The sequence below is a fragment of the Barbus barbus genome (genome assembly GCF_936440315.1).
Source record: "Barbus barbus genome assembly, chromosome: 23".
In the NCBI taxonomy this organism is placed as follows: Eukaryota; Metazoa; Chordata; class Actinopteri; order Cypriniformes; family Cyprinidae; genus Barbus; species Barbus barbus.
In genome coordinates, this window is record NC_136751.1 from 23106357 (window position 1) to 23123528 (window position 17172).

The 17172-nt window shown below is 34.9% G+C and overlaps 1 protein-coding gene across 1 annotated transcript in view; it reads right to left on the minus strand.

Annotated features, from left to right (window-relative positions):
- Positions 1-14908: 14908 nt before the first annotated feature.
- The window catches only part of LOC306843127 (solute carrier family 66 member 2-like), a 40284-nt gene continuing 38020 nt past the window's right edge, over positions 14909-17172 (minus strand). The window contains exon 5 of the mRNA XM_079374413.1: positions 14909-15671. Within this exon, the coding sequence (XP_079230539.1) occupies positions 15497-15671 (175 nt within the window). The 3' untranslated portion in view covers positions 14909-15496. The remainder of the gene's footprint in view (positions 15672-17172) is intronic.

The following is a 17172-nucleotide window of genomic DNA, read 5'->3' on the forward strand; positions in this document are numbered from 1 at the left end:
TAAAAAACATGTGCCGTTGGCTGGGCCTGAGTCATGTTCTCTTGTGACAGCAGTGTACAGTACAACCATTGGTGATCAAATAGGATGGAAGAGGAATGGCAGGTCTAATCATAAAGAGAGAAAGGATTAGTGCCTCCAGTCCTGCCTGCTGAATATGGAGCAGCTGGCTCTGACTAGAAATGTAATGGACTCTGCTGAAATGAATCCTGTGATAAATATTTCAAGATACACCTACGACAGAAAATATGAACATAAACCAAGGTCTTTAACCCTCATGCTCTGGCATAGCTTTTTTTTTGTAAGTTTGAGGTAGATACCTAATCAAAACCAAGAAGAAAGACATTTCTGAAGTTTTTCCTCTATTTTACCACTTAAAAAGCAAGCACTTTTTAGAACTGTGACTGCTATCCATTCTAGTAACATTGTTCTCTTTTGGGTAAAAAAAAAAAATCAGAAGTAGAAATAAACATTAAAAAACTTGAAAATGAACACAGATGAAGCATGTTATCAAGTCATTATATCTTTGAAAGCTTCGAAAGGTTCAGAGATTGGTACCAATTCCAGAATTGCTAATTGGGTGATTCTCTTATTAAGCAAAAATATTTATTCGGGGGGGAAAAAACTAGCTGATTAAAATGCTACTAGTGTCGAATTAAAATAAAGCCTCTTATGTGAGCATAAAGCGATCCTTGGTAAACATTTCGAAACATCTCATCTATGATTAGCTGATGTAATATAGCTGTGTTGTGAAACGTGTTTAGGATGACAGTAAATGATAATGTCTTGTATTTGAGGTTCACTCTGGAGCGTAGCGGGCAGATTGAAATGATGATACAGACACAGAAAGACACACACACCTCTAGGGAACAGAACTCAGCAGCATTCTTCCTAATCAAATACAGGTCAGCCTCCCTATTCTCCTTTCATCATGGGCCGTTCTTGCCTCCTTTACTTTTAATCTCACACAATCACCCACATACACACTTGTTAAAGGAACAGTTCATCCAGAAAAGAAAATTGCCATTATTTACTTACCCTCATGCCAAAACAAGCTCCACACAACTTATTTCCTAAGTAGAATCCATAGTGTGACTTTCTGAACAATATCTTGGTCATTTGATATAATGAAAGTGGATGAGGACATGCTGTCATAAAATATATGCACCGAGAAATATGCGCATTAATAATATGTGTATTAAAATATGCACTTTGAATTTAAAAAAAAAAAAAATCACATTACAAACACAATACATTTACAAAATATATATATATATTAATTTCAAACTAAATGACTAATTCTTGATTGTACAGATTGTTGATTGAACAGAGACCCACATTTCTTTCACTCTGATTGCTGGTTGATAACATTGTTCAATGAAACCAGTTCTGCTCTTTTCATTCTAATCTATATTGCTCTGAAATCAGATCTAACAGTAACCAAGTGATAATATGATGAGAAAATGATGGCACAATTGTACACTTTTTAAAGGTGAACTATCCCTTTAAAGCTCCAGACATACATTCCAAATTAGAAGATGAATTTAAACGCATTAAAGTCAGTAAATCTCTCAGGATGGATTGTATTTTAATTTTGTGTCACCTTTTGGCCACAGTTAGGTTCATTAATATTATATAGGTTAAATTTAGCACTTCCTACAAAATGCAAATCTAGCAGTTATATCTTTGCTCATAAAAAAGAGCAAAAGTCTGCTACCATTCCATTTAAATATGGAAAAGTAACTCAAAAGACCTATTTACTGCTCTTTATTTTATTTAATTTTATATATATAGTATATATATATATAGTAAGTTAAAAACATAAAGAATATTTTTTTTTGTCCATGCAGCAGATTAGGAAAAGAGAAAGTACCATTTGATCTCCCATTTCACTAGTCACACTACACAAGTAAATGATAAAGCACTACTGTATGATTGAATTAAATTCTGTCTGAGCAAATAAATGCTGCTTTCCCATCAGGTGGGATGCTGCAGTATCATTACCCAATAGTTACTTCAAATGTGTTACTGTGCTGTACATCACAATCAAAGACACTGAAGGCAGTCCTTTTTGTTCTGATTGGCTCGTTTACAGCAGTCTTTGTGTTTCTATGGATGGAAACTGTTCTGGTAGTGTTTCATGAAGTAAACTCTGTAAATGGAAAATAACTTGAATCCACCGCTCTGGGTCTCAAAGGGCAGAACTGGAGAGCTTTTCCTAATCCATTGCTGATATGGTTATGGTGCATTCACCTCCACTCTCAATATAATTACCAATATCAAATGTAAAGCTGGCCCATTTTAATGTCACAGCAGGGAGACAATGTATAGTGGACAGAAATGAGAGCAACACATATGGTGAGAAGAGTAGATTCGCCTACGGATATTGAAGGGTGTAAACAAAGACACATATGGATGGTCAGAAACCACATAATATCCAGCTGTTGTCATGAGGCTATCCGAAAAATGGAAAATCTTGGAGGTGTGAGAGAAAATGGAGAAAAAAATAGTAAACAGAGAGAGAGAGAGAGAAAAATGGGGGCCTTTTAATGAGATCTTTCATTTCAAAAGCTAATTTTCTTCTTTTCTTCCTTCTGGTCTCATATTAATCCCTTCATTGGTATTCACAAAACAAAGCAACATAACCAACAAATATAAAGAAACAAGGTTTATGAAAACAGTTGGTTATACTCTATATTCTTTTACTCTTCTATGTAGTGTTATATGAATAAAAAATAACTAATTTATCTTGATTTTTTTTTACTGATAGTTAACTATACAAATCTTAAATTTAAATACCAAGAACCTATTACAATTTTATTACACAGCTCTCAGAAATACATGACTCTGATTGGTTTCAGCAGTCAGACATTATTGTATATTGACCTCTGTATTAAATGTATGTATTTGTATAATCTTCTGACTTTATATTAATCCTCAGCCTCTTTCCTCTCAAACAATAGCATGATTTCAGTTTAAATCAATAATTCACTTGCATTTATTATTTGATTAGTGGCCATGGAATAATCCATATAATGTACACTCAGACAACAAAATAGATCCCTTCGGGACGATACCAGACCCTGTTGGAGTTTATTTTGTGATAATGACTGAAGATTATACCATAGGAGTATTTAGCATACAGTTACTTCTTACTTTGGTTGGTTATAAGTGACCACCTATTGGACTCACTTGTGATCTTTCAGCAGTTACCAACAGCGACCGCAGCACTGTTCAGGTATAGAACGGAGGGTCCGAACGCTTTCTCACATCCCACTGCTAATAAAAACCAAAGAAAGAGGACAAATCATAGATAGGACTTTGAAAGGTCACAACTTCAAAGGCTTTATGTTGGTGGTCCCATCAATCTCCCCTTAGGTGTGGGAGAGCCTGAGTGTCACCATAGGTCAGCCTGTGATAAATCACTGGGTTTGTTTGATCCGTTTTCAGTGTTGACGCTGCACTGTGAAGAGGGTCAGGGACAGGTGAGAGGAAGTGGAAGACACAGAAGCCGCCCATCCCGTGATCAATTTCAGGAAGTGAGGAGAGTGCTCCTGGTTTTTATGATCATCTCTGGGCATTTATAAAAAAATTTTGCTATTACTGAAGTCCCACTGCTCTGTCCATAATTACAAAGTAGTAAATAACTCTGTAACTTCCTGACAGAACAGTTTTTAAACAGGGCAATAAAACCCACTGTGGTGCCATCACACTGTCTGTGAGGGAGGAAGAGAGAAATGACAGATAGACATAGGTACATACAGTATATAATATAATGCATACTACTGTTTAAAAGTTTGGGATCAGTAAGATTTAAAAAAGAAATAATACTTTTATTGCGCAATGATGCATTAAAAAAGACGCCGAGTAACAGCTGCTGAAAATTAATCTTTTCATCATAGGAATACATTACAATATATTCAAATAGATTTTTTAAAATTGTAATAATTTTTCACAACTGTTTTTACTGTATTTTTTATCAAATAAATGCAGCTTTGGTGAGCATATATAGAGACCTTTCAAAAACCCTTACATCGTACATGAGGCTCTGAATATTTCAGCACAATATTACAGAGCAGGATGACGTCTTTAACACGCTTTCTCTCTCCAAAGATTGTTATTTTTCGTCTGCCGACCTGACCAGTGCTTAAAACTGCACGGAAACTTAACCCACAATGCTCAGGATCCTTTTCAATGATCTCAGTCTTTCCCAAGCTCAGATTCTCTTACACAGGACATTCATTATTTAAGATAAAAAAGGGAGGGAGAAAGACAGAGGAGGAAGAGGGAACAAACCACTAAAGATTTCATCCAATGTCAGCAGAAGCAGAAGTCTGGACCTAAAGAACAATCTACAAGTCAGGTCCACTGAGTGAACTAGTTAGCATCAACCACTCAGTGAATTTTTCATAAGGTGTCCTGTTGATGGAATAGAAAATGAGCAAATGTAAGTCCTCTGAAAACTGTTGGGATCTGCTCCAATGTCTGTAGGGCAAAAGGGGTTAAATATCCATTTAATCTTGGCAAGGTTTTCACCTTCTTCGAAGAACTCTCCCCTCCTGTCTGGCCCAAGGAGGTCTACAATAACTGACGAAAACTATCTGTTAGCAGCATTCCTATTCATCTCAATGGGAGTTTGCAGTCAGCACCAGTCGACATGTACAGCTACATCTGAAAGGCTGTCAATGGAAAACAGGCTTTTAGCTTGCATAAAACCCTACCTGGACTGGTGAACACGTCAGCTGAGAAGAGTATAAGAAGGGCAAAAATATATAAAATGAAGAAATTATGCTCATAGTTTTTTTTCTTTCTGTCTAAATGAAGTGAAGACCACTGCAATAGCCATCGTTTTGAAACAGACAAATCCTCAAATGCACATTTCCAGCTAGTAATTCTGCTATGCCTGCCAGAGTTGGATTTGTTGGAATTAATTGAAACCTAATTTTGTAGAAACGGTCTTGGTTTCTCATGATTGCATTTCTTTTCATTACTACATTGAATGAGAAAAGTGCTTCGACTGAGGGCCTGTTTAAGGGTTCTGAATATTCTGAGCATTTTACATGCTTCTTTTAATCTATTTCTGCTAAATGATGCATATATTTTGTTTTAGAGACCACCAACACTGGCCTTAGGTCTGAGGTCGCACAAGAGCCCTGCTGAAACAAAAGTGATGAATTCTATACCATGTAATGTGAATCCATTTTTATCTGAGACGGCAACATGAGAAGCAGTGAATATCAATGCTATGGAGAGAATGAAAGATAAAGCACCTCATAAGATATATATAAATAAATAAATATACAGGAACAAAAGTGCTATATAAAAGATTATACATTTGGTAACTTTATATCTTCTTGCTGAAATGTACACTAGCATCAAAGGAATTAAACAAAGCTACCTGCGTCATGAGGTGCTCATGGTCACCTTCAGCAGTGACAAGGAGGGTCCCATACTATGTTCTGTAATGGTTTTGACCCTGTTTAATTAGTCCGTGTGGGATTACTGCCCAGGGAATGGGCAAGAATAATCGCCAGGGAGGAGGTGGTTGGAGCAGGCCACGAGATGGACCTTGCCATGGAATGAGAGTCATGCCTAACAAAAGGGGTCCAGCCCGGGGGACACCATGTATAGCAATGCGTGGCAAGGACACATTCAGGCAGCTATTCACCTAAGAGATGGATCTGAATTGAGGGGGCATAAGGAACAGGCATGGTAGAGGTGAGAGAGGTGGTTGATATAAGGAGATACAGCTCAGCAAATGTGGATAGAAATAATGATTAGCCTCAGAACTCCGTATATTTGCATTTCCCAGAGGCTGTGGCTATAACATGAGCACAGTGTCAATGCAGGCAAATGCAGGGGGCTTCAAGGACACTGTATTAATGCTGTAACATTCAGATGGAGAGGATACGCACAACATCAGAACAATAAATGTGTGGCTGCGGTTCAGTTCTAATAAATGTAAGGAAATAGAACTAAAATGAACTGAAATGAAAAGAAATTCATATAATTGAAATTTGTATCTAAAAAAAAAATGGACGGATGGACAGACAGACAGATAGATAGATAAAGAATAATAGAATGATAAAGAAGATAAAGAATGATAGAAGAAGATAAAGAAGATAAAGCATGATAGAATGATAGAGTGATATGGAAGAATGAACGGATGGATAGACAGATAGATAGTACGATAGATAGATAGTACGATAGATAGAACGATAGAACGATAGATAGATAGATAGATAGATAGATAGATAGATAGATAGATAGATAGATAGATAGATAGATAGATAGATAGATAGATAGATAGATAGATAGATAGATAGATAGATAGATAGATAGATAGATAGATAGATAGATAGATAGATAGACAGAATGATAGAACAAGGTTGGATGGATAGATAGCAGACAGGTTAGTCATTATTCAAATGCTTGAATCTTAATTTCACGCTCTATTTAATGAAGCGGTGCAAGAAGCTGTAATCACTGGCAACTTCTCTGATTGGACTGAAATATCATTGGTTTAATAAAATCCCTGCACTCGTTTGTGTCTTTATATAAGCCTGCCTGGAAGCCGTTTGGTAATAGAGTGCTTGGTTCTGTTCCTGAAATCTCATTTTCTGTGATGTGAGGAAGGACACAGAGACACACGGGCCATTTCTGAGCTGGGAAACACCATGTCAGTGTGACTCCTAATGTCTCCTCTGCTCTCTGAACACTCTTCATGGCAGGTTAAGAGAGGTCGCGCTTACCCAGAAAAGATGTAAGCTAAAAGTATTACCAACATCTATAAAAATAGATGCTGGTAAAAAATACATAAAGAAAATAAATATATTATGGTTGATCATTCAGTTTAGCTTATAGCACACAAAGAGCAGCAAAGAAAATCTTCAAAATATCTATCTTGAAGATGAATGATGACAGAACCTTCCATTTAGAGTGAACTATCCCTTTAAAAGCAAGAGGAGTGGTGTGGCCATAAACAAAAGTGATAAGTCATAATCTCTCACAGATGCCTTCCTACCATAGTTACGCTCCATTTTCAAAGCTTTTGCATGACTTTTTGTAATTCCCCAGTTAAACATTTTGTCCGGTATGCCTATAGCATGGATGAGAAGACAATGACAGTTAAGATCTATATCAGTCATAGTAATATATGCCCCATCATTATGCTAAAACCCTAAATCGATATTCCCCGTTATTAAATGGAGGAATGTAAGGGAAAGGTTGTGCGCACCATAAACTTACTGTAATAATTTAACACGGCTCATAATAACCTGAACAGAAAATAGTTCCACTGCCAAATGGCCCGATTAGTGATTGTTTCATTTGAATCCCCAGTAATGAGAAAAAAGTTGGCATTGGTGGGAGAGAAACTGATATTGATTTAAATATGGTGTAGCACAGTGATTCCGGCTGAGATGGAGACTGCCCTCAATCAGATTGAGGGCTAATTGCTCGGGTAAAGGAGCCCGGGGGCATTCAGTGGAAGTCATTCAGGGAAGTCCGCGAGTACAGCCACTCTGCTAATCATTTGGATGCAATAGCAGTGCTCAGTATCAGCCGCAGTGACTGAGTCCGTTGGTTGACTACCATCGGTGCTGCAGTTTGTCTGCAAGGCTGTGTGAGCTGACAGCCTGACCTTACACAGAAAAAGAAAGAATGAACGAAAGGAAAATCCAGAGGGAAGCAAAAATTATAAATAGCATGGCTAAAGCACTATAAAAAATGTTAGCAATTTTAAAAGAAACAGAAAGAAAAAATGCTTCAGGACTGTTCAACTGTTTTTGTAGAATACAGGGTCAAATATATTGTATTATATTTTATATACCTTATATTATATAAGGCTATATTTAATTTAATAGGACAATACAATTACATTTTCTACAGTTAAAAAGTAGTAATATTATAAGGAAAAATACAATTAAAATTTTTTATTGTGTATATATAAATTATATTTATATATACACATTCAGAAAGCAAATTTCAAATAAATGATGTTCTTTTCAACATTGATAAGTAATATTATTTATTGAGCACTGTTTTTACAGTTTTTAGCATTTCTGTCAAAAACATTTATCTTAAGGATTCCATACTTTTGACTAGTAGTGTAAAATAAATAATATTTTATTTTTTATATTTATTATAATTATATTATTACAATTTCATTTTAATTTTAAAATAAAAAATATAACAATGAAGTACATGGCTATGGCAAATTTCACTTTCAATGAAATTATATTTATATATACACATTCAGAAAGGATGCATTAAATTGATCACAAGTGACAGGGATTAATAATGTTTAAAAATATTTATATTTCAAATAAATATTTTTCAACAAAAAAAAAAAAGTTTTCAACATTGATCATAATGAGAGATATTATTTATTGATCAACGTTTTTACACTTTTTAGCACCTCTGTCAAAAATATTTTCCTTATGAATCCAAACTTTGAAGTAGTATTGAAAAATAAATAATATTTAAATATTATTATTATAAATATTATTATAATTTCATCTTAATTTTAAAATAAAAAATAACCTAATGAAATATGTGGCTATGAAATTCATTCAAAAATGTCAAAATAAATAAATAAACAAATAAACAAATAAAATAAATAAATGCAGACATGAAAATGCCATCCCATAATACCTGAAATGCTGCAACTATATATTTTTTTTACATTGAATTTATGGCAAAAACAGCTGCTAGCTTTTTTTTTTTTTTTTTGTTCCTAAATATAAAAGGTACACCTTTTCAAATCATGTGAACAAAGGTGTGATGCTGTGGTAACAAAAATAAAAATAAATAAATAAAATAAAAGCCTTTCCCTGCAGTTGAGATGAACTGTGCAGTAGTCAGTCAGGTGTAGCGTAGTGACAAGGGAGATATTTCAACCTCTTCTGGTGCGTGAGACCTTCTCATTACTCTAACAGATTGAATAATTTAGCCCGGGTAGACTGAAAGAGGTGTTTATGACCGTTTAAAACAAACAGGATCACAGAGCCACTCCATCATACAGCGAAGCAGCATCCCCAGAGTCTGCTCAAGTCATTGTACTAATGATGGTCCTTACGTTATTTACATGTTAGACTGATGAAAAAACAGGGAGTGATGCTAGAATACAGACTGGGAAATATCAAAACAAGAAAAAATGTATGCATGCATGTAGAATGTAATGTATGTTTTGTAACCCTTAGTAAAAAGCCACAGTTTACTATAATTTTGATCAAATAAGAGACTTCTTTCCAAAACATAATTTTTTTTTTTTCCAAATTTGTGACCAGTAATGTATATACATTCTGTATCTTAGTCTAATATAAAATCATTCAAATCATCATTGATTTTGTGAAAGTGCTACACATTTGTTTAGCTCATCACGGCTGACTACACTCAAAAGCATTCCTCATCTTCAAACTGTGTTTGAATTCCCTGACAATTGATTATCGATTAGCTGACAGTCTGAGGCAACATCCTACAGAGCTATGGCGCGTGTCACGTGCATACATGTGTAATGATATCTGTAATGGTATCTCAAGTGAAGAGCTAAAGTACAGCATGACCCCTTAACCCCATTAGCTGATGGTGGGCAATTAGGAACAAAATATCCCCTGCCCACATACTTCATAAAGCATCTACAATACATCACCACCACCAGCTCAATCTAGACACATACTGCATGCTTTAAGAACCTTAAAAAGCATTGCATTATTGTACAGCACGTTGACCTTATCAAAGTAGCTTATGTCCTGTGAAATATGACACCTGCACTATAGTTAGGTAACACATATAGTGCTGAAGCACTGCTCCCTTGGCAACATTTCACGTGTTTTTGTGTCTATATAAGGAAGTTAATACAAACATCAATCGTGTCACAGATGACACAAATGTCTTTTCTCTCACGTAACTGTATATAAATGGGAAAACCGATATGAAGGCAAAGGAGAAATGTACCATAACTCAGGTCAGGTCATATTACGTCAGGTCAACCCACCGCTACACAAGCAATTATCAGGACATCTCAAGAACAGCTTTAAAGCGTGGCAAAGATGTTCCGCATGACATAAGATGGTCCATCGAGAGGGTTGAGCAAGAATCATTTGTCATTAGATATCAGAGAAATCAACCACACATTTGACATAACACCGGTGAAAGTGGTAAATCTCTTGATGAAAAAATGCACAGGTCACATTTCACCCCAAAATTAAAAAAAAAAGAAAAAAAAAAGAAACTGAATTATATGATTTATATATTTGCATAAAAGAAAATCATTTTTAAGACCACTGTTTTTTTTTTTAATAATACAATTATTTTAAGGACAGTTTAAGCTCAGTTGCTCATTACCATGATATATGCATTGCATTATCTGAGTAAAATAATTATTCTAATTATATGAAATATTATACAGTACCAATTAAAAAAAAATCATGCATAATTTTCCTATATAAATATTATTAAAATAAACAAATAATAATACAATAATACATTTACATTTATCTGACGCTTTTATCCAAAGCGACTTACAATTGCTATATATGTCAGAGGTCGCACGCCTCTGGAGCAACTAGGGGTTAAGTGTCTTGCTCAAGGACACATTGGTGTCTCACAGTGGATTCGAACCCGGGTCTCTCACACCAAAGGCATGTGTCTTATCCACTGCGCCATCACCACCCCTAATGGTAATAATAATAAATATATAATACCATTGTCAGTCCTGTGTCTTGTTTCCCCCTCCTCTCGTGCCCATATTTGGTTAGTTCCTGTTCCTGTCCTCGTTTGTTCTCATTAGTTTATTAGTCCCCAGCCGTGTGTCATTATCTAGTTTTCTCCTGTGTTCCTAAGCCCTGTGTTTCCCTGCCTCTGTGTCCGGTCTGATCGTCTTCATCTGTGTCTCCTGCGATCCCTGAGTTTCTGATCAATAAAATTCTAAGTTTATGAAGTTCCTCGCCTCCGCATTTCCCTGCTCCTGAGAGAGTGTGACAACCATTGAAAGTTTTAGGGTGCAGTAAATTTTGTTTTAATTAAAGACACATTAAATTGATAAAAAATCAACAGTATAAACACTGATAATAATAAAACAAAATGAATCTATATACTACACACACATACACACAATATATATATATATATATATATATATATATATGCATGTATGTATGTATATACACATACATTAGTGCTGTCAAACGATTAATCAAGATTACTCGCATCCAAAATAAAAGTTTTTGTTTACATTATATATGCTTGTGTACTGTGTATATTTATTATGTTTTTATAAATACACACATACAGTATATATTTTTTAAATATTTACACGTTTATACATTTTTATATTTATATTCTTATTTTGTATATTATATATAAATATATATAAACATAAAAGTTTTCTTAAATATATACATGCATGTATTTGTATTTATATATACATAATAAATATACACAGTATACACATTATGTAAACAACAACTTTTATATTTGTTGTGATTAATCAGTTGACAGCACTAATATATATACTGTATATATATGCATATGAATGATGATTTTGGGGTTAAATCTGACCTAATTGACTTATAGTTGACTGTCAGTATTGCTTTATATTGTGCTGCTGAAGCCCTTGAGACATGACACGTTTGCTTTCATTGTCTTAATGGACTGTGTCTACAGAAGGAGATACTGTAAAAACAAGCAAATGCGGTAGGCTAACTCAATCCATCATTCCCTGTCCCTGCATCAGGCTCCTCTACCACCCACCTGAACACCCCCATTCCTAGGACTGACCAAGAACACCCAGGATTCCCGCAGTCATCAATGTGACATCCTGTACCATATCATTAATGTATGGGATTTCGATTAAAGGAGGGATACAGGTATTCTGCAGTCTTAGTCTCTCATCTATAATCCAGTCTTCCCCACAACCTTGAATATTTCATACAGAGTCTTTCACTGCGAACACCAAATGATCATGCAGCCCTGTAAAATGCAAAACTGTCAAATTCAGGATTGGTCAGCGTGCAGTACAGAAAAGCTTAAGACTTTCTGATCATCTGAAGCTGTCTTTATTATCAGTAATGGTCATTCACTGTCTTCTGTCACACACGCTCAGTACAGAATCAGGAAAGGATGGAATTTGTTTTTTCAATTTTACACCCCACTACACCAGTCACACAAGCAGTTTACATGTAATTTCAAATGTGCAATCATGCATCAGATGTTATTAAATCAAGTATGTCGCTGAAGCTTTGCAAATACAAACAATTGAGCAAATAAAATAAAAAACATTCAACAAGCAATACAGATATTTCTACATAACATGGTGACATAGTGGTTCATCTGGTATTCACACAACAGGCTAGGAGGATGAAAATGACACAAAAATAAAAAAATAAGGGCAAAAGTATTGTTTGGAGTATTGTTTGGATATTTCATACAATGTGTGTGAGTATATTATATATATATATATATATATATATATATATATATATATATATATATATATATATATATATATATACACACACACACACATACAGTACATAATGCCATACTCACTAATATCCTAAAAATGAATAATTATGTCCATAATGCTGTATTAATTATGACAAATTAAGATCGTTTGTCATGTCACTTGTTTGTCAAGGCACCTTTTTGACCTGAATGACAAAAATGTTCAGACCATTAAGGCAACATTAAACGATCATTATCACACAACATTAAACACATAATAGAGCGTTATCTTGCTCATCAGTGCGATTTCCTCACTGATGATGAGAGAATTACAAAGCTTGGCAAAGCTATTTACTGTAGCAGTCATGTGCAACTAACAAAACACTGACAATTGGAAACATAAACAGACACAACAGAAACACATCCATGATTATATTAGATTCTAAAAATTTTGCGAGTGTCTCCTCTAGAGTTTCATAAAACAACTGTACTCCAAATGTGCTGAGAAACTGAGAAATAATAATATAAACTGAAAATCTCACAAAACTAAATATCCACATTCATTTCATTGTTCAAAAATATACTTCAAGTGTCTACTTTGTGTCTATTTTTACTGTTCCTACTGTTTTTACTGTTTAAGTCTCCTGAGTTATGAAAGCACAACCTCTGATCAATAAATCTTTCCTCTTAGGGAGTCTATTGGTGTGAGACAGGACAAAAAAAATCATGGACACAACCATTCAAAAGTTTGAGGATAGTAGGATAAATAATATTATGAATTTTCAGCAGCCATTATTCTAGTCTTCAGTGTCACATGATCAGAAATCATTCCAGTATGCTGATTTGGTGCTCAATTGCTTATTATTAGCTAACAAAAAGGACCCCAAACTTTTGAATAGTAGTGTACGTGATCAATCAATATTAACTTAAAATGTACAAAAGTACATAATTATTTCCACATTCAAACATATGTATTGCATAGAACATCATTAATACAATGTATTCTTTTTTTTGGTAGAGAGTGGGCTCACACAAAGTCATCCTGTGACTAAATTTGTTGGTGGTTTTGACCTTTGCTGGGGTCAGATACGTTGATATGTCGGTTAACAGCACAACAGAACAAATATTTACCACACACAAAGTCTTAGCACAATGAGAGCTAAAGCCAATAAAGCTGCCCATGCAGGGAGTAAACAGCTGAGGCTTTGTGACCATCTATAATAACCAACGGCTAAACTTTGACACTCAACTAATGCTAAGGGAGCCAACAGGCTTAAACAGTCCATGGGCATGTTGAAATCCCTACGTTTAAACATGGGCAGGGAGGTAGAAAGAGAGACAAAACTGAGATGGAATCTGAAAGTACTTTTTTTAAGGCCACATCTGTAGTCCTCCCTGAGCAGCCTGGTGCTATAGTGGGATTTAAAGTTATAGTTACCTTTTCTTTGCAGTGATAAACAGCACATAACTCAGTGCTGGTGTGAATGGTAACTTAATAGAGTGGAACTATTTTATGATGAGGTCTCCTCATATCTGATCAACCGCAGAAGCATCTGAGTTGAGGTGACTGCACTTTTTTCTCACCAGTCCCATCAACTTAGACATAAAAACAGTCCAAATGTCAATATTTGTGGGCAGGCTGGCCTTCATCTTGGTGTGACATGCATGGGTAAACATGGACGATATATGACTGGTTGAGCTATTCATTGTCATCCTTAAAGGACATAGCAGAATATGAACCCAAGGTGGCTCAAAGCTGTCCATCATTGGCTTTGTGCGGTTACTATGAACTTCCACTGCTTTTTCATTGGAATATTACACATTATTATTCCACTTTTCCAAATCAAAAACTCTGGAAAAAAATATGTATTTTACAAAACACTGGCAGTAATAGTATAAAGTGAAATTACTTTGCTGAAAAGGGACTATTGATCTTTGATAACAAATCTGTCTTTTTTCTCATTTGCAATGCAATAATACATGATAAATCAGTTGTGCATTATATATTTATGGCATACCCTCATGCATTTCCACTGATATGGTTTGGTAATTAAAGTTTGGTAATAAAGTCATTCATCAGCAACTGGTTTTGACTCAGTCTCAGGTTTAAAAATCTAACATTAATCTGCTACTTAAAAAAATTATTTTTGTGTGCAATTATGCAAGTAACAATTATTTAAGTGCTCTAAGATGAAAAAAAGGACCACAAATTGTTAACAAATGAGCTAGCAGTTTGAATACAGGTTGTGGCAGATGCATTTAGCACATGCATTTCTCAGCACTTCAATTGCACTAAGAGCATATTGGCTCTCACAAAAGATAGCAAAAATACTAATAATGTAAAAATAAAGTGAAGGGGCATTCATTTGTCCTGTTGTAGTGAATCTGTACAAGAGGTATAAGGATGTCCAGCCATTGCATATAAGGCCAGTTCACTCTTCTTTGAAAAACTTGCTGTTTGGTAAGACATAAATTTACATTTATTCATTTAGCTGACGCTTTTGTGTAACGTAAATAACTTAAGGGCAGAAGAAAAAATAAATAAAATAATTTAAAAAAATAAATTAATATTCAGCAGGGTTCAACAGATCGGAAACCACACTGAAAATCTGGGATCCAAAATCTAAGTTTTAGAATTTTAAATAGAATTAAAACCAAGAAGCATTACAACCAATCAAATACAAAATATTAGATAACTTCTAAGCCACTCATTTGTGACATGGAGCATGTGAACTATATACAATTTTTTTTGCTTTACCAAATGAAACATTTTCAATAGAACTTTTCACTCAAATTGTAAGGCTAATAATGTACTTTCTAATAAAAACATTAGATAAAATAAAAATAAATATATGATTAAATACAAACATTAAATTAAAGTTATATTAAATGAGAGAAAAACAAAATAGAACTATTTTCACTAGCAGTTTCAGACTTTTAAACCCTGATGTGTATAAAAAAATAAAAAGTAAAAGCATGTAGTTTTGCAGGTAAGTAGCACGTAGAATGTCCTTATTTAGGAGAGTTGATCACCATCATTATTGTAGTGATCTCAGCCCAGTTTGATTCTGGTGTCCTGGCCGTAGTAGCCCACCTGGAGCAGAATGGCAATGTCAATTAAGATCTGTACCGCACCACAGATCACGAACTGGGTGGGGCTTTCATTGATCACGAAATACGTGGTCTTAAAGATGTCACCAGCCGTCCATAAAAGCACCATCTTTACGCTGAAAAAAAGGGAGAGAGACAGAGAAATAGAACATTTTATTGAAACATTCAGAAATATATATGAATAGTCTCTCAGCAATTGGAAAGAGCCCACTCGGCTATAAAGCTCTGATAAATTAACCTCATTTGAAACCTTTTAAAGGCGTCACCAATACATCAGACTGATGTATCGTACAATGTCATACATCTGTATATCTCTCACATTTACAAGTCTCTGAAGTCTTGTGCAATTGAGTGCAGCTTTCAGCTACACTTAATTGAATTTAGAGGACACAATTATTTATATAAAATTTCTATAAAATTGTGAAGGAGTGAGGAAACAGGTAGACTCCAATTATCAAACTTAAAGGGATAATTCACCCAAAAATGAAAATTACCCCATGATTTAATCACCTCAAGCAATCCTAGGTGTATATGACTTTCTTCCTTCAGACGAATACAATCGGAGTTATATTAAAAAATGTCCTGACTCTTCCAAGCTTTATAATGGCAGTGAATGGGGGTCAAGATTTTGAAGCCCAAAAAAGTGCATCCATCCATTATAAAAACTCCACACAGCTCCAGGGGGTTAACGATGGAAATCGTTTGTGTACGAAAAACATCAATATTTAAATCTAAAAAAAAAAAAAAAAACCATGCAGATGGTTTCTCTGAGCACAAAAAAAAATGTCAGATGAAGTGAGTCGTATTTTAAACTTTTAGCTTTAAAATTTGGTATGGCCACCTTTTGCAGCAATTACAGCTGCGCATCTCTCTGGCATAGTGTCAATATAGGGCCTATTTCCTGAGAACTTCAACACTAATGTTATTCCATGCCTTCTGCAATTCAAGCCAAAGGCTTTCCTTTGAATGTACGATAGATCTGTCCAGTTTATTTTCCAACTCGCCCCAAATTTGCTTGATGGGGTTGAGGTCCGGACTTTCAGGGGCCAGTCAATCATTTTCAGTTTCGGCAGATTCCTTCCATCGCAAGTAGTTCTGGCAATAGTTTGTTTTATGTGTAACGTAATCGTCAATTCAACAAAAACAACTGAAACCTCTTAAGTATGTCAAATGTTTGAATAATTTTGGCCACCACTGTATATCGAAATCCTCCAACATTTCTCTTTACAAATCCTCGTTTTGTACTTCTAGTTTGAGACTGGTGTTTTGTTTTGCTCTCTCCTCTGCGCTTCCGCGTTTGTTACTTACGCTTAGGCCAACGTCCTACAGCATCCGCTGGAACGGCACTCTCTCTTCGTTTAATGATGGATGGATGCAATTTTTTGGGCTTCAAAATCTTGACCCCCATTCACTGCCATTATAAAGCTTGGAGGAGCCAGGACATTTTTAATATATCTCTGATTGTATTCGTCTGAAAGAAAAAAAATATACATCAAGGATGGCTTGAGTGTGAGTAAATCATGGGGTAATTTAAATTTTCGGGTGAACTATCCTTAAGGTATATTATGGCTCATAGAAGCTATAAATGAAGAGTTCAGATGCAAAAATCTGTACACT